General features: G+C 41.5%; 1 protein-coding gene across 1 annotated transcript in view; it reads right to left on the bottom strand.

Annotated features, from left to right (window-relative positions):
• Positions 1-24,717, bottom strand: part of camk1db (calcium/calmodulin-dependent protein kinase 1Db) — a 49,632-nt gene that overhangs the window by 10,766 nt on the left and 14,149 nt on the right. The window contains exons 2-7 of the mRNA XM_012880413.3: positions 20,459-20,590; positions 17,951-18,025; positions 10,774-10,912; positions 10,360-10,486; positions 8,165-8,240; positions 7,095-7,207 (exon numbers count right to left, since the gene is read on the bottom strand). Coding sequence (XP_012735867.1) covers positions 7,095-7,207; positions 8,165-8,240; positions 10,360-10,486; positions 10,774-10,912; positions 17,951-18,025; positions 20,459-20,590 — 662 coding nt within the window. The remainder of the gene's footprint in view (positions 1-7,094; positions 7,208-8,164; positions 8,241-10,359; positions 10,487-10,773; positions 10,913-17,950; positions 18,026-20,458; positions 20,591-24,717) is intronic.

Genomic DNA, 24,717 nt, shown 5'->3' with positions numbered 1-24,717 from the left:
TAGATGGGGTGCACCAGGGTCATGTCACGGAAAGTGATGTCTAACCACGCCCGTTTGGTGATGCATGACTGATCCTGAGTGTAGCTAGTGATGCCCACGGTACAGGTCTCCACCTGGAACGGTTTCCCAAGAGACACCATAGCTCTGGTCACCTCATCAAACAAATCTGAGGACATTAGACTGATCTCGGAACCCGTGTCTAAAAGAGCATTTGCAGTTACACATCCTCCGATAACTGTTGAGCAGTATAAGCGATGCGCATTTTCATGATGGTTTAGCTCACCTAAAAACCTTAGAAAAGGGGCTTTCTGATCACCTGTTGATGGGATCTTAGAAGGTTGTTGGTGAATTTTCGGTTGGTCCCCCCCCTTAATCAGATAAACTCTGTTAGAAGGGGAAGCCTGCTCCACGCCTAGTCATGCTGGCTGGGGTTTTGGGCCTGGCTTACCTGGAGGGTCGGCAGGATTGGGTGATGGCTGGGACGGCTGCGGCGCGATCTGATGCACTGTTTCGGCTAGCAACCTGCGAAAAGTCTCCTCTATCTCCTTTCTCATTGACTCCTCCATGCGCAGGTTCCAGCCTTTGTTGTCATGTGTGCTTTTCGGCTTTCCTGGCCTGTCAGTTTGCTTACCGTATTGAGCTGGATCCGGCCTGTGCCATTTTTGAAACCTCTCACCTTCCATGCTGCCATGCTGACCTCTCCTATCCTGGGAAGCTTTCTTCTGCTGCGGCTCAAAACCATGTTGCTTCTTAGGACCAAATCTAGTTTTAGGTTTGAAGGGAGGCATCTCATGTCCCTCCAGACCTAAACTCTTTTCTGGTTCGGCTTGAATCTGCAGAACCTTTTTATCACTATCGGCTCCTTTGTTGGGCCGGACACGTGTTTCCCATGCCACCTGCGCGAATTTCCTGATTTCCTGCATCGTAAGTTTCTTGGTTCTACAATGCATGGTAACCTCATAACGCACGCTTTCATGAAGATTATGGAGGAACAAAGATTTGAAAGTGTGGTCTTCCTCCAAGCCGGGAGCATTTCGTCCCTGAAAGTAAGCAGCCCGCAAGCGACGGTAGTACTCTTTTGGTGCTTCAGTTCTCTTTTGCTGAATTGCAAAAGCTCCAAGAGTGGCCGAAGCTGGGTCTGTAAACGCCGAATATTCTTCTCTTAAAGCCTGACAAAGAGCTGAATAACGGTCACGTGTAGCTGGAGGGAGGCTTTCTATGAAAACATGGACACTTCTGGACGTGGTTTTCCAGATAAGCTTCAACTTTTCTCGAGCTGAGGGGCTATATAAGTCTAGCAGACAGCGCTCTACCTCTCTAAGATAGTCATCAATGGTGGATTCTGTATTGCTAGGATCAAAACGCTCTATGTCTCGGGCCAGGGACTCAAGTTGACGCATCCGCAGTCCCTGTTCAGGGATCGGAGCTGGTCCATCTGAGTCCTCTCCTGACGACTCCTGTCTGCGGTAACCACGATAGGAGGGAGGCTCCAGTTCTGACCACCTACCTGGCATCGGCGGCCGTTCGTGGGATGCCGGGGGACCCTCCCTGTCATGAACTCTTGTCTGTGGACGCAGTTCAGAGGAGTGGGGTTCCCCTGTGTCCCAGGAACGGTGCTCTCGTCGCCCTGGTGGGGGGAAAAGATCATAGCGGGCCGTGTCAGGGGTCAGGTGGGAAGCAGGTGTTTTCCCATGATTTACATCATGTGGATCAGTCCTGATTGCCACCGTAAGTTGTTTAGGCATTTCTTTCCGTATCACACTGCTATATCTGTCCTGACCTTCGCTTACCCTTCGCTCAGAAGGTGTCTGAGGGCCCAGTTCATCCAATGTCCTCCAGGTGTGATCTCCATGTTTTCCTTTGGAGTTCTCACACTCAGATCCTTCTGTCTGCAAGCTAATGCGATCCTCCTCTCGCTCCTCTGTGGGATGACAGCTGCCCTGAACACTTCTCTGTTCTAGCTCCCTGATTCTTTCCTCAGCTAAAGCACGCCTCTCAACCTCTCTGTTACGCAGATTGGTCTCTAGCGTTAACCTTCGGTGGTATAACGCAGTTAATTCACCCAAAACATCTGCTACCAATCTATGTTTAGGTTTGCTCTGGACCTCCTCCACCAATTCCTGAATTCTCCTCTCACAGTCTCCTATGTTAAACTGATTCAGACGGGTTTGTTCGTCCGGTGTCATTTTAAGCAGTGAGCTAATGACATCCTGGGCCTCCATTCCAATGGAATGGTTTGGACCTTCAGCTCCTTTGACTGAAGAACCGCTACTATCCATTCTTTGTCAGCTATGGATAACAACACAACAAGTAACACTGTAGTTTAGCAGAGCGCTAAATGACAGACAACAAATAACAACGCTGTATTCTAGCTTAGCACTAAGCAACAACGCATACACTTTAGTTTAGCTCAGCGCTAAACAACAACTGCTAACAACAACTGTTAAGTGGCTTCACTTTAACTGTTAACAGCAAACACGCACTATGACTCACACTACTGCAGGAAGTGGGTTCGATTACGTGCGTTTAATTAGGCTGCGCAGGGGAAAATCAACCCTGCGACTTACAACTCCTTAGTTTTAGGAACGGTTAATATGCTTGTTTAACTTTGAGAATATTAACTTTGAGTGACATGGACCACTAACCTTTCGGCCAGTAATTAAGTGATAAAGCTGTGGCTTTGTTTGTGATGTAAGTTATTTCAGAACAGGTGCTCTACACATGTGTGGAAAATAGCAAAGTGTTTTGGAGCCTCAGAGGTGGCAAAGAATGACAGTTGAAAACCGCTAAATTGCAACCTTAGTTTCAAAATCACAGCTCAATTTTGACCACTTATGATGAGCAGAAGGGGATAAAGGAGGGAAAAAAAATGAATAAAATAAAATTGAAAGAAAGACAAAAGGGCGTAACCGTAAGGTAAGTTTAAAGAAACTGACTTTCAAAACTGTCCCTCCGGGACACTGAGCGATCTAAGCTGTCTTTAAAACCGTGACTGCAACTACCTATCCTGGCCACCAGATGGAGGCAAGGTCTCTCTTTTCAAAGCAGAACACGACACAGACTCTGATTGACAAGTAGCAGACGCTGGCTGCTGTGTATTTCAATCTAGCTGACTTCCAGTCCAGAAATCAATATTCAAACCTCAGGTTAACAACCTCAAACCACCACAAACATGTATATATTTAGTAATGATACCTCCTTAATCAATTATGACTGAATAGCCCTTTTGGCAAGGCGAGCAGTCAAAATGCTGGAATATGGATTGTGTTCATTCAATTCATAAGTTGCTGGTTATTCGATTTAGTCTAAAGGAACGCCAATAAGTAGACTCTAGCCCACACCGGGAAAAGCCAATTTATGCTATGCCATAAGCTGGTTGAATATGCTTATTATTATTATTATTAATTATAATTTGGTATTATAATTTAAATAATAAATCATTCAACTCAAAATTTCGCTATAACAAATATAGTTCAAATGGTGGTGATGTTAGCTATAAGCTTATAAGTATTTATACCACTAATGCATTAGTTAACTTTCTGTTATGAACTCATTTATGCTGGAATAAATGATCAGGTCGGACTGTTAACCGACCAGGTTTATCCAGCAGGCTGTGAGAACCCCAATGTAACTGCAATTAGAGTTTAAATCCTTATTCCTTATCACCATCCAATGATATTGTCTCTGTATTAATGTCAGATGTTAACTCCAAAGGAGGTTAGCTCTGATTTCTGAATAACCATGTAACTGTGAATTGGACTGAACACAAAACAATGTCTATTCCGCAGTGGTTGGTTTTATTGAACCAAAAGCAATTCCCTGTTACAGTAATTCTCTGATTCAAACAACTTTGGAATTCTTACTCATTACTAAACTAAAACATGCAAAATATATATGTGGAAATAAAGAACAAAACAAAATAAACAATGGATTAAAATGAGCGGTTAGCAGATCTTAACTTAACTCAAAGTTGTTTAACACCGCCCTCGAAACACCGGCATTTCACGTATCAGCATTGATAGACAGAACAGCTTCGGGAATCTCACTGGACGCTTTGATGTCTTACACAAAGCTAGTTCAGCTAAGCTACCTACAGTCCAGATACCGTGACCCTCCCAAGATGGCTGCTACGATGACGTATGAGGGGAGGTCCTAATGACGTAACCACGCTTACGCTGATAGGATAATGCCTCGCTTCGAGGGGCGCAGCTAACTGGGAGTTTAAAGCGAAGCCCGCGACTTGCTCGGACAAAAGATTAAATCGATAAGAAGAGCGAAAAGAGAGAGGGGGGAAGCAGGGAAAAAGATTAAAAGAAATAAGGCGGTAACCCACGGCGGGGTTATTGATGGATCACAAATCAACACAGCAAATCAAATGTACAATGCATGCACATACAAAGAAAATGTTCAGCAAAGTAATTCCAACTTCGTCGTGGAATAAAAGCATTAACCAACACCTACAAAGTTCTACCGCCTGCCCAGGCACTTCTAAACACCCTGTTGGTGAGACAGAAATGAAAGGGGGAAAACCCCGTTACTTTGAGTTGCCTCGGGGCTGGTCCGGAAAGCTCCGAGAAATGCGGCTTTCTGGACGCGCTTCGACGAGCGCAGTTGTCCACAGGCTGCAGCGGGACGGGGAAGAAGCTGCTTCGTTTCTTCCTCCGGGTTCAACAGTCGCTTTGTTGGCCAGACAAAAGCGGGGTCCTCTTCGATCAGTGGGAGATGCGGCGTCTCTCAGTCTTTTGATCAGAGGGAATTTAAAAGTACTTATTTAAGTCGACCTCCTGTTATAAAGCAGGGAATAACCGTTGCGTCGAAAAATCTCGGTCCAGCGAGCAATCGAACACGTGGCGTGGGAATCAGCTGTGCGTGTCTTCTCGGGTTGGCTAAAAGCCAGGGAAGAAGGAAGCTCATCGTGTGTGATCGGCTTTTATAGCCATCACCATAGCAACTTTATCTTGATCGGCGGCCATTTTGCCGTGTTGCGTGATGGGAGTTGGTGGCCATTTTGACCACATTGCATCATGGGTAACGCAGTCCGTTACGTCCCGAATTGATGCTGTTTCCTTGATCGGCGGCCATTTTGCCGTGTTGCGTGATGGGAGTTGGTGGCCATTTTGACCACATGAGTTGGTGGCCATTTTGACCACATTGCATCATGGGTAACGTAGTCCGTTACCGCTTTCTGTCACGTCTGAACTGGCACAACAGTCCTATGTCCTATATATCGCCTATGAGTGTCCTCCAGTTAGTCAGGTAAATATCAGCTGAATTAACCAGAAAATAGGTCAGACGGCCCCGCAGTTGGAGCCGCTTCAAGCACTGAGCATGAGGAGGTGAGTGAACCTCTATACTATTAAAACTATTTACATTTTCTTTTTTAATTTTCTGAGAAACTGATTTTTTTGGGTTTCATTAAGTAAAAGATTTAACCATCAATGCTCACAGAAATAAAGGCTTGAAATATATTACTCTGTGTATAATACATCTATTGGGAGTGGTGGCCGGGTGTTTGCCTCTTGGAAAGGCCCTAAAGGTTGGCGGTTCGAAACTCTGGGTCCCCGAGCAAGATTCTTGACCGCAGATTGTTCCCTGTGTGCAATTCAGTGTTGGTAGCACACCGCTCCCTGAGAGATGGTTACATGCAGAGATAAACTTTCCATCTGTGGGACTTTAAAGGTAAAAATATTTATAAATTATCTTAATTTCAGTTTTTGAATCAAATCACTGAAAAAAACTCTTTACAGATTTTTACAATTGACGTCTAAAATGACGACCAAATGCTGCAGGCCACGTTTTACAAAAATAAGTGTCAGGGGTTGAATCTGGCAAACAGGAAGCATCTTTAGCAAATCCGCATTTAGAACATGAAGACAAACGTTTAACTTTTCCAAAAAGATAAGATTTTGTGTCATTTGAAGACAAAAGAGGGCTACAATGAAGTAGGCCGTGCTCTGTCTAAATAATTATTCCAGAATTACGGTGCTCTTTTTGCTTTGTCCCTTTGCCCTTTTGTACTTTTGCAATTTTGGTTGTTTTTTTTTAAGCTGACTCTTATGACGTTTTGTACCGACAAGGAATCAATTCATGAGGGACCTGCTCTCTCAGTATTACGACAATGAGGACTAAACCAGGAGAGGCAGCATGGAGCCGTCTGAAGCCCACTCCCTAAAAACCAGAAATGTGCAGATAATGCTGAGTCCTTTAAATCATAAAAAATATTATACTATTATAAGAGTTTAATGTGGAATTATTTATTTCATTTAAATCTGGTCTTTGGTTTTTATTTGTATTAACGTTGCATTTTGATTTCTCATTCTTTTTATGTGCTACTTAAATATTTTATTCCCTAATGCATTTCCAGTTGTTATTTTTATTTTCACTTTGATTTGCCTCGTGTGTGAAGGGTGCCACAGAAGCTTCCATCGCCTTCTTTCTTATTATGTAGGCGAGCTGCTCAACGAGACGCTTTTCTCTCTAAAGGAAGGCCGTGAAAGTCAACGACTTCCACCCTTCCTGACTCCACTCAGAAGATATCCTTCTGTCACGTTTTTTTTTTTGGAACCGGTTCTTGTTTTCTATTGAGAAAACAAGAACCAAGTATCATCTTCCAAAGAAGAAGATGATACTGTTTCAAGTAAACCAGGAGTCCCAGGTTGGTTTCTGTAAAATATCGGCATCAGTGTTCCAGAAGATGGCGGTAAACATGTCCACAGACGGTTTCCGTTATCTAAATGCAGTTTCACCGAGAGAGTTTAAACCAGACAAACTGTTGTGGTGGGATGGGGTGCCTCGATACTAAATTTTGCTAAATGCTGTTACTGATTCATGTCCACTTTAAAATATCTCGCTTGTTATGTTTTGACACCGACCGTGGGATACAGACGTATTGCAGGATCAAGTTGCCATGGCAGCTGCTGAACTGTGTCCCCTCATTACTTTACTTTCTGCCTTGTTATACGCCGTTAAACACAAGGTTGTTAGCTTCAGTGGAGTTATGCAACCACAGAATCCCGGGAGGCCTTGATTTATCCTTCATTTCAAACACAGTGTTGTAACAGACACACACACACAAACACACAAACTCAGCGTACCCGAGTCTGAGATGTCGTCCCAATACGGCGCGTCAAACTCGTAGTCGGCCTTGAGAATCTGCTCGAAGAGCTTCGAGTCATTCTCGTCGTAGAACGGAGGGTAGCCACAGAGCCTGGGGAGGATCAAGTTTGGAGGATTACACAACGGTGGGCATGAATGTTATTATCCTGCCGACGTTAGAATCTTTAACCCGAATCTAAAAGGATTTTCTGTGACCTAATCTCATTTACCGGGAGTTGGATTTTTTTTTTTCTATCTCTACACAATGCAACAGAAGATGGCTCGGAGAGAACATTGAGAAAACAGGACAATAGGGATGAGCTGGGCAAAATAGGCATTCCAGCTGCAGCTTAATGCATGCAGTGCATTTAGGCTTTTCATCTGAGAATAAAAACAGCACCTTTTCTACAAACAGATGTGGGGAAAGAATAAAAAAAACTCCCAACATTTAATGAATGGATTAGAGGATCGGGGATTTTTTTTTAATTTCTTTTTGCTAACAAGTGAAATCAGTGAAACCCTTTTGCTTAATTAGGTTGAACTCTCCCCCAGCTGTAGGGATCCCTCGGGCTGCCCGCTGCTTGGAGTTACTAATAAATGGGATGTATTTTAGTAATTAAATAAAATACGGTGATTCAAAAATGTAAAAAAACTGAAAGGCTTAAAAAATATGAACCAAAAACAATATAAAGATGTCTATGCACCCCCTCGACAGACTTCACTCAACATTTCAGCACTACTAGAGACTCCAAGTACACAACATTTATTAAGGGGCTAAAAACGTGGATTTTGCATGACATGTCCCCTTTAAGCATATCCCAAAAGCCCGTTTTAGTTGAAAATCCTGGCTGAACTTTGTCATCTTTGAGCTGTGATCAGGGTTAAGAGTCTCTCTGATACTTGAAGTGTAATCTCATTTTATAAAGTTGCCGTCACACGTTGTAACTTTCGCAGACAAAACGATTTTATCTGCCTTTCGGTTTCTGATCTGAGCAAACAAACCACATTGATTCAGCAGGCAGACCTGTCATACACGGAAAGTAAAAGTTCATTAATCAGGAGTACTCACAGGATATAAGCAATCACCCCAATGGACCAGCAGTCCACTGCTTTACTGTAGGGCTTCTGCGCCAGGACCTCAGGAGCTGGAACAACCAAACGTTTCGTTGATCAGAAATAATATCTACGAAGAGGAAGCTTTTATAGAAAATGGAGGCTGGAGAAGAATGTGAGTGTCTGGTGGGGGGGTTCCCCTTTGGCCACCCTCAGAGGATTAAACTAGGTTAACTTTAGCGCCCAATCATGTTAGAGAATTATCCTTTTCCGCTGATGCAACACATGATTATGCACACTGCATCCTTACCAACCTGACGTTGAGTGGACACAATCCGCATATTCATGTGTTGTACCGACTGTCCCTCTCTCTAGGAACATTGTAGGGAACATCTTGTGAACCGCAACACCGACTTCAATGTAATTTGTTGGCATTTTATCCGATAGACCAACACAAAGTAGAGCATAATTGTGAAGCAGAAGGAGAAACTGAAAAGTGCATTCAGTACATTTAGCTCCCCAGAGCTATACTTAGTAGAACCTTCTTTTGTTGCAATTATAGCTGCAGGTTTCATTGGGGGGTATGATTCCACCTGCTTTGCCTAACTGGAGACTAAAATGTTTGCTCAGCTCAAGATCTGTCAGGTTAGAAGAAGAACACCCGGGAACATCAATTTCAAGTCATACCACAGATTCTCAGTTGGATTTAGGTCTGGACTTTTGACAGGACCATTCTTACGCATGGACACGCTTTGATATAAAGCATTCTGGCGCGGTTCTGGGTGCATGTTTAAAATCATTTTTCCTGCTGGAATGTAAACCTCCATCCCAGCCTAAATTATTTTAAAGGTTGTATTTAGCCCCATCCATCTTTCCAGCGCCTGCATCCCCACAGCAGATGCTGGGTCGTGAGTGGGTTGCGAGTCAAATCGTTCAGCTTTGGCCTCATCTTGATCAGAGACGCATCTTCAATGTAATCCCCGTGTCCCCTATGGCTTCTTGCTTTCTTCTGGTGCCTCTTCCATTAAGACCAGATTTGTGGAGTACAAAAATAATAGCTGCTTCTTCCATTAATGGTGTCCTTGCCTGATTTGATGATTTTAGATGGACAGCCAAGTCAAGGTGGGTTTGCAGTGGTGCTACTCTTTCCATTGCAAGACAATAGGTAGAAGATGGCTCTGCGATCTGTTGAAAGCTCGGGTTTTATGATGTAAACCTGCTTTAAACTCTTCCACAGCTTTATTCTGCTCTGCTCCTTGGTCTTGTTAGAGATTATGAAATCATAGAGACCGGACCGCAAAGTTGGTTGCCAAGGATATTACAGATAAACAGACTGTAAACATCCCTCTGCCTTTTAGATTAAATATGGTAAAATATAGTTACGGTTTCAAGGGTCTTTTTATTACTAAATAAGTCTATAACGGAACACCACATTATCAGATATAAGATCCTGGGGCGACGGCAAACAGGGCGATTATTTAACAGTCTGCATGATGCCATTTGTTGACTAAAGTTCTCCAATAAACCCGTGAGACTTTCACAGAACAGATGTGTAAAGAGATTAAATTACACACGTGAAAATAGTTAATCTGGATTTTTATTTAAGGGTGTCAGAGAAAACGGGTCTGACTACAGCTGCATGCCAGACGTTTCAGTTTCTCATTTCTATACACATATAATTATCTTCCACTTCTTAATGACACTACCAGTCAAAGTTTCTACACACCTTCTGTCATTCAATGGTGTTTTTTTTATTATTATTACCTTCTACACTGTAGATGCCCATTGAAGGAGTAAAACTATGAAGCAAAAGCATATAGAGTTAAGTAGCAAGCAACACATTGTGAAATAACTCAAAACATCTTTTGTATTTTAGATAATTCAGAAATAGCTCGCTTTTGTTGCGATTACTACTTTTCACACTCTTGGCATTTTCCTCGATGGGTTTCATGACCTGTAATGGTTTTCCACCCGACTTGAAGGAGTTCCCAGAGGAAGTAATAAAAAATAAAAGGCATGCCATTAAATGAGAAGGTGTGTTCACACTTTAGACTGGTCGTGTATGTGCCACTCTGTAGGCATGTCACAGAAACACCAACCGAGCTTTGCAGCCGTAGCCTAATAAACATGAAACAGCTATAAGGGTGTGACAACTTTCCAGGCCATAACCTGCGATTTTCACTAAAGCCAGAGCTGGGAGGGGAACCTTACCGACGTATCCTGGGGTCCCGCAGGCTGTGGCCATGACGCCACCTGTGCCCTCCATCTTGGACAAGCCAAAGTCGCTGATCATGATCTTTGAATCATCATGAGGACTAAAGTAGAGCAGGTTCTCAGGCTGAAAATACAAACAGGAAGCAGACAGTGGAGCAGCATGTTGTCTTTCCTCATCCTGAATCATCCAGGCTAAGAACTCATTGAACTTTTAAAAGAGCTTTCACAGCTCAGTCAAGACCCTCCCTCAGTTTGCTGTGAAAAAAAAAAAAAATCCCCTGACATTTCACCTCGACGGGTGATCACCGCAACACGTGACAGAACCCACGTAGATTTAAATGCCAGGGATTCCCCCTCTCGAGTAGAGAAACACGCCTCAAAACCGAAAAAGAAAAACAACAACTGCTGTACCTTCAGGTCCCTGTGAACTATGCCCATGGAGTGGAGATAGTTGACGGCGTCCAGAACCTGCCGAATCAGCCGACTGGCATCCATCTCCGTGTAGAAGCCCTTTTCTACGATCCGGTCAAACAGCTCGCCGCCAGACACCCTGTCGGCACAAAAAGCAGCCCGTCTCACATCGTTCAAATACGTGTCTATTGACTCAGCACCTTCAGGGAGGAATTTACACAGCAGAACAGAAAAAAAAATAAAAAAACGTGAAAAAGATGCAGTGCTGTGAAGGATTGGCAGGATTTAACACATTCTTCTGCCAGGCCAGAACGATGGATAGCAGAAACGAGAAGAGGTAAAGTTGCTTTCCTGCTGCCGCCATCAACAAGGTCCTGTCTTAATTCTGCTCAGATATTAAACCACAGCATTTAATGTCTGATAAACTGATTTTCTGCCTGAACTCTGCTTTTAAACACTGCCAACAAATGCTCAACAGTGTGGAGGCTGGGACCATTTAAGAGGCTGTTGGTCTGATTTATCCATTACAAAGCCAGTTTTGGTGTTTGTTTAGGACCGGCCTAGTTGTGTCCATGTTTTAACCATCAGCTGTTGGTTTGTTGTGAAACCGAAGAATGAAGGGGACCGCCCATCTCCTTCAATATCATATCGACTTTAGGGAAAATATCAGTACCACTGGCAGAAAACTAGACTCTTAGCATGATGCTACCGCCACCATGCTTCACCGTTGGTACAGTGTTTATAGAGCAGAACATCTTATGTTATCATAGCTTTGTCCTCCTCTGTCCACAAAGCTTTTCTGCAGAAGGCTTTTGGCTTGTCTACGTGCTTCAGTGCACGGCGACATAAAACATCACAACACACAATAGTCCTCCAGCATCTTCTAGCTCCTTATAGGCCCGAGGAGTTCTTGGTTATTGTCCAGTATTATAAACAATGTTCTTTCCCCTGAGACAGACAGCTCGGTTCAGCTGAGTGGAACCCTGAGACAGGTCCAATAGACAATAATCTCAAACAAACAGCAAAGCTGGTTTTGTAATCGGTAAAGCAGGCTAACATTAAGCTTCTTAAATGGCCCTGGCTTCAGCACGGCTGAGAAAAGCCAAATATGTGCCAGGAGGACTACTAATTTAAATTATCTCTAACATTTCTGCAATGACATTTGGTAAAATAGACTATAAATGCACACAGGAGGATCCATTTGTTGCTTTTAAAAGATTTGAAATTTGTAGAATTTTTCCACCCTGAAAAAAAGAAACAGGAGCTCAAATGAGCCTTTAAAAGCCTCTTTCTTGGGTTTTGCATGCACTTTAAGAATAATTAAAAAGCAACAAAATAAAGAGGAAATTCTCCAGAAGAAATTTGTAATGAGTCATTGAGCAGCATTCAGGTAAAATCATAGCAGCAATGCTTTGCATGATGGTTCTCGTGTTTTCCCTCATTTGTTTATCGCTCATTTCCATAAGGTCATTATGGACCACATCACCTGAGCATAGTGACTGAGCGTTCCTGGGTCTGTGTTTGTGATTGGTTAGGAGGATGTAATGACTGTAATATTAACCTACATAATTAACACCAGACCTCTCCCCTCACTGTCTGATATTAAATCAGACCAAATTTTAGATCTGTTTTCATTACCAATATTATTTATACTTGCTAAATATCAGAATAATGAGAAAATATATATTTTTTAAAGATCTTTTGATCACTTTTTTCAAAGTCAGAAGAAACACCATGATTACTACACCTCTGAACGATTTGGAAATGCCAAATTAATGAATTGGCTTTCCCAAGGCTCAGCTGTGAATGATGTTCAAGGCAACGCCTCAAACACACTTCCATCTTTGACATCATGGAAAAATCAAAACACACGAGGGAAAACATCAGGAGTGAAACTGTTGACCTACACAACTCTGGTTCATCTATAGTTACAATTTTTAGATGGCTGAAGGTGCCACGTTCATCTCTTCAACAAATTATATGCAGGTATAAAGAGCACAGGAATGTCTAGCCAACACACACCATTCAATTGACCCCAGAACAAAAGCAAAAGACCTTATAAAGAGACTGATTGAGGCTATTAAAGAGTATCAATGAAAGATTCTGGTAGAACCATGGGGTGAAAGGCCACTGAGAGATTAAGAAGCTTTACTCTGAAAGCAATGCAAAAAGCCAGTTTACAGGTCTCTATTAAACTGGGGGTGATGGACCATAATCTTGGAGAGCTTCTCCTGTGGTTTGGTGGAACAGAAACTATTGGGTTTGGCAACGATGACCATTGTTATATTTAGAATAAGTAGGGCAAAGCCTCAGAAAACCATCCTAAATGTAAATAAAGTATGGGGTTGACAGCATCCCACGGGAGTATTTTGCTGCAGGAGGGTCTGGTGTACTTTACAAAACAGAAAGAATCATGAAGAAATAATCTTATATAGACACACTGAAGCAACATCTCAAGCCATTGGCCAGAAAGGAAAACGTTTGCACAAGAACTTCTCAGTCTCATAGAAATTGTGTTACCAGTCCAGAACTGAAAAGGTGTTTATGACTAAAGCGGACCTAAAATCTGACTGAGTTATACTAGCTCTGTCAGGTGGAAATTGGCCGAAACTCAAGTAAACTGTTGTGATCCATGATTTAATGACACACCAGTACAAATAAGAAATAGTGACTTTTTATTCAGTGGGAGTAAATATTGTTTATTTATTTATTATTATTATGATTTAACTATTATATTATTCATATAAATTCAATTACATTTTATTTATATAGCTCCAATTCACAACACATGTAATCTCTTTACAAAATTTACAAAATCCCTTTACAAAAGCACTTTACAAAATCAAATTCAATCAAATCATACAGATTGGTAAAAGTTTCCTCTCTAAGGAAACCCAGCAGATTGCATCAAGTAAAGACAAGAAGAATTCACTCCTCCTGAAAGAGCGTAGAGCCACAGTTGACAGCTGTCTGTATTTTTGATGGCTTTGCAGCAATCCCTCATACTGAGCATGCATGAAGTGACAGTGGAGAGGAAAACTCCCCTTTAACAGGGGAGGAAACCCTCCAGGAGAACCAGGCTCGGTGTAAACGGTCATCTGCCTCAACCGACTGAGGTTAGAGAAGACAGAGCAGAGACACAACAAGAACAGAAGCAAACAGATGATGGTAGATGATTTTCCTCTCCTGGATGGTGTCAGGTTAAAAGTTTAAATAACAACAAGCGATGCAAATTAGAAAACAGCAGGAGAAATCAGCAGAATGAGAAAAATAGACTCTGATGTCCTCCAGTAGCCTAAGCCTATAGCAACATAACTATAGAGATAGCTCAGAGGAACCTAATGTACACTAACTATAAGCTTAGTCAAAAAGGAAAGTTTTAAGATTAGTCTTAAAAGTAGACAGGGTGTCTGCCTCACTGACCAAAACTGGGAGTTGGTTCCACAGGAGAAAAGCCTGATAGCTAAAGGATCTGCCTCCCATTCTACTTTTAGAGACTCTAGGAACCACCAGCAGACCTGCAGTCTGAGAGCGAAGTGCTCTGTTAGGAATATAAACATTTCCAGCAGCATTGATAGGCTGACATTAGAAGATAAAATGACATTATGCCGCTCTGCAGCATTTGCCTCTGACGAGGCAGCCGTTCTGAACCCCTGCAGTCTGCAATTAGATAAGGCATAACAAGTGACTCATTAAGTTTAGCACCAAGCGCGAGTACGTCTCTGCTTTCACAGATGACTGGCAATCAGAGTTTATTTAAGAATGGGTGGAAGGTAACATCAAGCAGCTTTTAGAGATAAAGAGAGGGCAGGTGGTCAGTGGCTGAACTACAGATGCATTAGTCACAAACGCTGTGAAATAATGCAGGGAAGAGAAAAGGGCTCTAAAATCATGAAGACCTACAGTTTACACAGAAAAAAAGGAAAAGTTAAATTTTCTAGCAGGTGAATAATATATTTGGTAAAACATGTACAATAATTTTTTTTTTTACTGTAATTGGTACAAAACCATCTGCTGCTGCTTAAAACATAACACTAAAATAAAACCTGATTCTTTACTATCTCAAAGAAAAAAAGGATAAATATAGCTTTCATATTCTTACTAGAGCTGCAAAAGTTTAGGTAAATATTGAATTGCAATAATACTGCTGAAAACTATGATTATGAAATCAATTATAATTGCCCCTAATTTTAAGGAGACTTTTCTATCTTTACCATAACACTATATCCCTTTCACCCTCTCTGATCCGTAAAATCTCAGCCACTAAGGAAATACACCTGGAGTGGGCATTAAGGGGAGCACAAGTTAATTCAACTGGCCAAATATGTCATAGATATGCAGAGTCTGCACGCATCACACATGAAATCTTAAATCCTACCAAATATTACATCCAAACAGTCCTCTGAGATGGCAATATTGAAAATGCTAAACCTGTTATTTTGATTGTGATTTGATATGTGAATCTCTGATCTGTACGTTAGCACATCAAGTTAGAGAAAGGACTTAGCTTGGTTGGTATTCTTAGCAAAGCTGATTTAACGTCTCGACCAAAGTCAGAAATTAATGTAAAAGAAAAGTCAAAGTGGGACGCACAATATATATATATATATATATATATATATATATATATATATATATATATATATATATATATATATATATATCAAATCAGGGATATAATCTGATTCATAAATTGTGATTCATAAATTGTGTATATGTGTATATAAACACAATTTATGAATCACAATTTATGAATCAGATTTTATCCCTGATTTGATCAAACTTTTTGTTCACACGATTATGTGCAGTTACAGAACCACAGACAGCAGTTTGAAAACACAATCTTAAGTAAACTGAAAATCTGAAAATTGGATACGAAAAGCATAAGAACATCTTTTTAAACAACTCACTTCAAAGTTTTGAAGTTTTTAGATAAGTTTTAGAGGAGTGCAAAATGCACAAAAGCAAGCACTCTGAAATGCAATGCTATTCAAGTTGTGATTTATTCCAAGGTATCTTTGAAGTTTTTCTACTAAGATTTAACGATTTAACGACCCATTTGCCCCTCCAAATACTCCTGCTCAGAAATTAAAATCAGAGATGTCTAAAATTGCAGCACCTTGGCCTTTTCATTCAGTTTGAAAAGCACAATCATTAGATGATATTGGTAGTATTAGCATGGTAGCATTAGCATTAGTTGATTAGCACAGGCCAAAGGGCATTATGGTCGATGTTATCTTTTAATGAAACAAAAAGCATTGTAAAATAAAGGAAAAAACTCTCAATACAAAAGACTCCAGTGAGCAATAGACCCGCTTTCAACAAAGCTATACATAGATCTAATTAAGACTCAATGATGTGAATATTCATAGCTGTGATTTAGACTTACATTTTTCTTGTATAGGTTTAGCCCAAATTACCTGGTCTAAATTGGTCTAAGCTTAGATTTAAAATATAAAACAAAGTTCCAAAAGGAAATTTGTAAACAATGCAAAAATGCCAAAAAGCATAAACTGAAGGACAGTTTCATTACACTTATTGCTATAAACCAATTTCTACTTCTTCCCGTTGTGAAACTGCGATAATGTCAACTTTATTTGTGTAGCACTTTACAACAAACTGGCAGCTCCAAAGTGCTGCACAACAGAATAATAGATAGATAAAAACAAAATAGAAAAACACACGGAAAACATAAAGAAAACTAATGGATTTAAATAAATGAAAATAAAAATAATGTATTAGTTGAAAAGAATTATGCTGAAATAGTAATAATGACAATATCAAGCTCTGTTTAATTCAAAAGCGAGGTAGTAGAGGTGAACTCATTTGTAAATTTAAAGCAAATTTATATCATCAACAAAGGAGTGAAAATGTATATATTTCCTGAAAGCAGAGCCAAGTGGCAACATAATTAAGGAAAGTAAAACTGGCCTTGGATGGATCCCTGAGGAGCTCCACAAATAAGAGGTGCTGCAGCTGAGGAATGAGCATCTATCTGGACTAAGAAGCTCCTATTTGTTAAGTAAAGCTTAAACCATTGTAGATCAGTTCATTTAAAGTCCAGACAATTCTCAAACTTTGATAAAAGGATACTAGGATAAGCAGTGTTGAAAGCTGCACTCAGATCTAAAATCATCGGGAAAGCAAGGCGTTCCTAAATCAACAGCTATAATAAGGGGATTAAAAAGCCTTAAGAGATTAATTTCAGTACTGTGATACTTTTTAAAACCAGACTGACTCTTTTAATAAACACAGTTGTCTTCTGAAAACCTTGGAAAACCTTGGAAAAGGCAGCTTGGAAATAGGTCTGTAGTTCAACAGGACACAAAGGCTCTAAATATTTCTTCTTGATAAGCGGCTGCACCACAGGATGTTTAAAGGCAGCTGGACCTGGGATACAGCCTGAATTAAGAAAATAATAAATCAATGTGTGAACAATACTCTATTTTTTTTTTATTTGTGAGTGATAGCGTGAAACAATAATGGTAAATATGATGCGATGACACTTTTACTCAAGGACGGAAGCGGGCATTCTGATCTAAATTAAGTTGTACAGGATGTGCTCTGACAGCCAGGTACTTCTTTGATATCAGAGACAAAATTCAGTTTGTTGCCAGAAGGAAAATGTCAGCTGTGTGGCAAGAATTGCAATTTATAATCAGAACTCCACAGAGCGTGTCTGGCTCTGAGTTTGTAACCCAGAGAACATGCAGCGCTCGTTGAATGTTGCAGAGGCAGACGAGGAAAGGGGTTTAAGTCGTACTCAAAATATAGATTTTTTTTTTTGTAGCATGAAAAATACACATGGATTGTCCTGCAGTTATACATTATCTACACACAGAAATGTATCTGGATGGTTCAATTAGTAGGGCGCTGGTTTGGAGTGTGAGACAGGCTGGCGATATGCTTTTAGTTAAAGTCAACTAAAACAGGTCCACTTAAAATTTCCCAATAAATGTAAAAAAAACAACAACAACTATACTGCAGATGCTGCAGTTATAATAAATACTTTTTTTTTAATCGAAGGCACATACATGCCTTTGATTGAGTAAAGATGCCTCAAGGGCATTACAGACGCTCACTCGGGCACGGCACACAACACATTATCGAAACGAGGGGCCAAATGGGAGGCCGAGCGCTGACCCAAACTAACAGCATGGTGGGCTGATGTACTTACAGCTGCATTATGAGGTACAGGTGATTCGAGCTCTCGTAGATGTCCTCCAGAGCCACAATATTCTCATGTTTTATCCTGGAGGGAGAGAAGAGAAAATTCACTTTGCAGCAGCAGCAGCAGCAGCAGCCTCCATCAAGCCTTCAGTTGAAACGACACCCTGCCGACTGGAAGCACGTCTGTCTTTTGTTTCTTTTACACTTCTTTGTTAGGATAAGGCTGCGCATCGGTGCCTGTCAAATACAGCGCTCTGCAAGGGCATTGAACTTATTTGCATTTCGTCACACTACAGACACAAACTCTCATGTATTTTATCGTACAGATCTTATGGGATATACCAATACATAGAGGTGCATGACTGTGAAGCGGAAGGAAAATTACACATTTTTCTTTTACTTGTTTACACAAATAAAAACTGAGAAAGTTTTTATCCATCCTGCCTGAGTGAGACCTTTTAAACCACTTCTGCTGCAAATAAACTTCAAAGCCTTCGGTAGCACAGTACATCTATTCCCGCTTTGCAGATCTAGAGGCTGAAATTGTGCAGTCTTATTTGCAAAATGCCTCAAAATGTTGTTACACGTCTATGTGGGGGCTGTGCATTGCAAATTAGCGAAGGCTTTCAATGTTACAGTGTTCAGTATTTGTTTATACTTAACGCACGTCCCCATGGAAATAAGCAAAAGATAGTTCAGTCAGAGTGAATAGAGACGTCTATGGAAAACAACTCTCAAGACTTGTGACAGATTCTCAGTTAAATTTAGGCCAGGACTTTGACTGGACCATTCTAACACACGCGCGCCTCCATTTAAACCATTCTGTTGCGGTTCTGGGTGCACGTTCTGCTAGAAGGTGAACTTCTGCTCAAATCTCACGTGTCACACAGCTTTTCTTCCTAGATTTAAACTCACACGGCATGATGCTGCCACCAACATGTTACACTGAGAGGATGGTAGGTTCAGGACCACTCAAAGCCTTCTGCATGTAGGTTAAAGGGTTAAAATTTGCTCCGATTTGACCAGAGCATTGTCTTTCAGATTTGCTCTGTTCTCTATATGGACTGTGGCAAACTGCAATGAGGGGGTTTCCTGACCTTCTTCTTTCCACTCGTCCACAAAGATTTGTGGAGTGCGATAAACGCTGCATTTGATTTGTCCTGGAAATTTGAGCTCTGAGCCCAGGAATGACGTCACACCACTGATCTCTATTTATTCAGTGGATTGCTGATTGGCCGTCGGTAGTACAAGTCGCTGTGAAGCCACCAGCCGCCACATTGGTACTCCCTATTTTCCCCCAGTAACTAGGGAATACGTGGGCTACAGCATCGAACAACGATGGTTTTCTCATGTTCAGGGGGGGCTTAAGACTTTTAAAATGTCAAATGTCATATACTTTTATGTTACGTACTAAAACGATCAAGTACTGACAGCTTTTTGCCTGAAGGCAAGAAACAGGGGCACTAGCCATGTTTTATGGTGCAAACTATTTTTAGAAACATAAGCTGATTCCCCCCCCCCCCCCCCTTTAAGCATTCAGCCACCAAAATATGCTTTACATGTAAGTGTATCATTTGTTAAAAAAGTTACAAAATGTGAAAAGTGTTACTTTATACCGACAACTTGAACAACATTCAACGTGAGCAACAGGGATATTTGCTACAGATGTTGGGCCTGCAGTGAGCTAAACAGTGCTAAATTTAAAAAAACGCGCAGGACAACATTTAGAACTTTTATAGGCAATTTATAATTTCCTTCCACTTCACAGCTATGCACTACTTTATATTGGTCTACAACGTGAAATCACTGGACGTTTGTCCAAACCTTCCAGAGGGTTAATAAAAAATGCACATGTCAAGCAGCAAAACTCTGAGCATGTGAAAAATCAAGGCCCTGAGAGCATGTGCCCAGGCAGAGAAGTACAAAGCACAGGCAGTGTAGAATAAAGTTGACAAAGGGTCTTGAAAAGGGTGAATGTTTAAAAAAGTGTAAGTAGAGAAGGAGGAGGAGGTAAGAGCCTCAGAGGACCAAACAACCTTCACAACTTTGCTCATTTCCAAGTTGGGACTGAAAACGAGGTTGCAGTTTGAGGACTGTGAGGGAGAGAAAGAGAGAGAGACTGTAACCAAGCAACTACAGCCAAGCACTGCAATGCTCACTTTTAAAATGACTGATAGCTGAGCTTCTCTGAGTATTCATACATCAGGCCCTGGAGGAGGATGTGTCACCTGATGTCAGCGCAGCCTTATCAAAGCCCCCTCTGCAGGTGTGCATGTGCTTACACTCTGAAATCCCCCAAAAACAGTCGATAGCCGGGACTCGACAGGCCAGACACTTAAGCCGGTCAATGACCTCTAAATAAAGTGAGACTAAATAAACTGGCAGAGAGAGAGACAGAGAGAGAGAGAGAGAGAGAGAGAGAGAGAGAGAGAGCAACAGCTTCCCCTGAGCATAAAGCTAAGTGGGCGACCCTTTTCTAAAGTCCCCTTCCCTCAACGTCTCAGTCGGTGCATACTTTCTGAGCACGGCGATCTCGTTCTCGATGCTCGTCTCCTTCCCCTTGAGCGCCTTCTTGGGGATGCACTTGATCGCCACCATCTTTCCGGTGGCCTTCTCCCGAGCCATCACCACCTCAGAAAACGCACCGCTGCAGGAGACAGAGAGGGAGAGAGAGAGAGAGAGAGAGAGAGAGAGGCGCGTCAGTCCTGCCACACGAGCTCAGACAATATTGACACATCGTCAGTGAGCAGAGAGAGGGCACTCAGAGGCAGACGGGCTAGAGTACACAAACAGCATATTGGGGATATTTACTGAGACCCGGGAAAGTCCATGACTGTGGTCAAACGCCCACGGCGCGGCCAAAAACGCACAGCAAACACTTTTAAACCCCCTAAAAAACAGCCATTTAGCAGGGCAGATAGCTCGTCTTCTCCTGCCATCTGCCTCCACGCGCACGGGCGTGTTTAAAAACAAAGCAAATACAGAATTAAGGGAATATTTGCTCAAGCAATCTATCTGTTGCTATGATACCACAGAGATAATAAGTCTTGCAAAGCAGACACAGTGGTTACTTTCTTCTCCTCGTGGCACACGCTTTTTTTTTTTTTTTTTTTTTCCCTCCTCTGCGTATGTTGAGATTGGCTTCGTGTCAGCATCCTGAAAAGAGCTGAAAAGCTGCAAGTCTTTGGGTAACGATCACCGGGACTAAAGCTGAAACGACCTAAAGCGCCGCACTTATCTTCAATTAACTCTAGCTTATTTTGGTTTTGTTTGTTTTTCTGGGGTTTTTTTTACAAGAAAATATCGGAAATGTTTCAATGTAAAAATGTTTTTAAACCCAATCTAATGTTCATATACTTTGGCTCCTGTTAGTTTGACGCAAGTTAGACTTTTCTGGGCAAAACTGGAGAAGACTCAGCTTTTTACTGCATCTTTGTTTGATGAGCAACAACACTGTGGACAGTGTTTTGAGTTTTTTTTGGCTCTTTCATTCATTTCTGTCCAGTTCTCCCACCTAACCACTTGGGTTCTTGACATCAATGATGTCCTGGACAACACAGAACACCAAAAATGTCATCTGTTGCGCCCCGAACGTGCCGTCTGTCCCTTATCCACACGTCCACACAGTGTGCAGTGGGAGGCCTGTCGTGTCTTGCACAGTGAAAGCTCTCTAAGGTAATACACCAACGATGGCTAACGCTCTTGGTTGAAAAACGGTAGGAGGTTTTTCAGCATGTGACCTTGCGCTCACCAATCAGAGCTCACCATGGGAAAAAGCCTGGTGAGCTCTGATCTCTGGCTGACTCACGGCGATGAATCTCTAGATAATAAATGCCTAGATTTTAAACTCACAAAGTGATTATGCTGCAAAAAAAAAAACAAAAACAAAAAAATAGAGGTTGCCTTAGTCCATTTTTCAGAATGAGGGACAAAACTTGCGCAACCAGTTTAGTATCGATTGTGTTGTTTATGTAAGACATTTATATGCAACACCAGAGTCCATCTAGATCTGCAGCTCTTTAGAGGCACAATCCAGGTGAACTACTCTAAAATATGTCAATAATGAACGATTAAACTGAATGAAGGGCTAGTGACCACCCTATAGAGAGAAGACGCTTATATTAATATGACATAACTTTTGTTTTTGTCCTGATACTTTTCTTGGTATTTCCACAAAACCACAGGAAGCCTGTTTATCACGGGGACCGCAGTTCTCAGCTTTCATACTAAAATACTGATCAAGGTCATTCAACAGACAACAAAGTCTAACTAAAGTCTACTAAAACAGCAACTTCAATCCCAAACAGTTGATTTAAACACTAATTAATCAGCAAAGCAAATATAGTTTAATCGGCCATAGCATTCACCCCACTGACAGCTGACTTTTGCTTTGGCTATTCTTTGTTAAGGACCTGCACATTTAATCTAACTTAGATTACAATACTCATGCAGAAAAAAAATAATGAATTTAAAAATTATATGGACTGCAACAGAAAAACTATATAGCAACATTCCACTTTGCAAGTATATCCCTATTTGGTTCTTCGGGTGCTATAACTGCACAGAATTAAGGATTGCCTGTGCTAAATAATCACTGTTGCAGTACTGGCAAAGGTAACTGTGATTAGGATCATTTTCCATATTCCAGCAGCCATGAAACTGAACCCACCAACCCCCGTTCACCGCTAAAAGCAACTCCGGGGGGAAGTGAGCCTCACAGCAGGACATCTGAGCAACAGAAGCTGACCTGATGCGATGACTCATGCTTTTTCTTTAACATCATGTCTGCTTTCACCTGAGGAGAAACGGCAGCATTGTGAGAAGGTGTTGGCCGTGATGTTTGATAATCTGTACGGTAAAACTGGAGAAGACTCAGCTTTTTACTGCCCAGAGAAAGAAAAGAGCATTCCACTGTTTACCCAAAACATTGATGCCATCTTTCCTCAGATCTGAGGTAAAAGCCATTCCCCATCATTGTTAGCCCTTATGGGCTTTAACACTCCTTTAGCTTGGCAACAATACACAAAACGCTACTAATAAAACACATTGTCAAGACTTCCTTCCTGTTTAGAAGTTCAGTTTTTTTAATCTGCATTTGCCCTAAATCTGCTTGGGTTTCCCCACATTAGGTTACATCATAACCACAAACTGCAGTGTATTTTTGAGGTATTTAAGATGAGCAACACCAAGTGGAGCATAATGCAATTGTAAAGTAGAACGAAAACAATGCAACTCTTTTAAAGTATGTGTCTACTAGCTTTGGACCTCCAGAGATTTACATTTTTCCCTCTCTCTGTTGAAGAAAATACCGCTCAAAGCAAGATGCTACCACCAACCAAACCATGTGTTAGGTTTTTTTCCCCACACGCCCAGCTTTTTAATATCATAAGGTTCTATTTTTGTCCCATCTGACTGCAACAACTTCTTTCACATGTTTTCTGTGCCGCCTATATGGCTCGTTGCAAACTTAAGAGTCGTTTTTCCAACAATGGCTCTTTTAGAAAGGCCAGATTTGTACAGTGAATGCCTAAGAGGAGCTGACCAGTCAACAGACTCTCCCACCTGAGCTGGGGATCTTTGCAGCTCCTCCAGAGTTGCCTCTTGGCTGCTTCCCCACATGACGCCCTCCTTGTCTGACCTGCCAGTTTAGGTGGACGGCCGTGTCTTGGTACGTTTGCACTTGTGTTCAGGTATTTCAGATGATGGAGTGCTTTATGAGGTGAGATGCTGTTTAACACCAAACCCTCCTATAACTCTATACACGACCCGTCCTCTCTTTTCCTTGGTCTACGTCAGGGGTTGCCAACCTTTATAGCCTGCAATCCCTAAAAACCTTTTGTGTATGTGTGTTTGTGTTGGACTATATTCACATATGGATTAAAAAAAAGAAAAGTATCAGGCAGGGGCCATTGTAGAGTACGGAAAGAAAAATGCGTTGGCCACGGAGCCGTACACTTCCTTTGAGAGACTTAGAAACATTGGGATTAATTTCACATATTTGCAAGAAAAGACTTGGATGTCTGCTGATGTTGAAAAGTTGTAAATATTCAAGAAAAGATGATTTTCCATGAATAGTTTTGCTATATTAAAAGCATGGTATTATCTGGCATTCTCTGATAGTCTGCAAAGTCAGCAATCTTCAAGAATAGAGGCTCAGAAATGTCTTAACCATGTGATTAAAGTTTGATACACACTTCCTGTAACACTATTATGATCAATAACAGGCAAGAATGCACCTGTGTTAACCTGAAATATCTACTGAGTTTATCAAGATAATTGCTTAATTGCAAAAGTGCAAAACGTTTTCAGAGATGTCATGACATCTCACGATCCCGCGGGGGTCCTGACCCCCCGCTTTGGGAACCCCTGGTCTAGGTGATGCTGTTTGTCTGCTAATATTCTCTAACAAACCTCAGAGTATTTAATTAAAACATCCCACAGGATGACGCTGCCATCTCCATGTTTCACTGTGGGAACATTATGCTCCAGGTATTTATACCGAGGTTAAATTACACACTCCGCCAATCAGGTGAGCGCTGAAGACTGTCGCTTACTTTACTGAGCTCTAACAGAGTAATGGAGGAGGTTTAACACAAATGCATGTCAAACGTTTCAGATTTTTTCGTATAAAAGTAAAAAAAAAAAAAACACTTAGGAAACTATTTTCTTTAGCGCATCGATTATGTGCTGGGAGTGTAATCGTTTCCTCCCAACAGGATCTGAACTCAGCGCCACAGTCAGTCGCTCCACAGCGACACTAATCCCTCAATCCTC

The sequence above is a fragment of the Fundulus heteroclitus genome, chromosome 2 (assembly GCF_011125445.2).
Source record: "Fundulus heteroclitus isolate FHET01 chromosome 2, MU-UCD_Fhet_4.1, whole genome shotgun sequence".
Taxonomy (NCBI): domain Eukaryota; kingdom Metazoa; phylum Chordata; class Actinopteri; order Cyprinodontiformes; family Fundulidae; genus Fundulus; species Fundulus heteroclitus.
The sequence above is the reverse complement of the archived record's forward strand: the minus strand, read 5'-3'. Positions and strand labels throughout refer to the sequence as shown.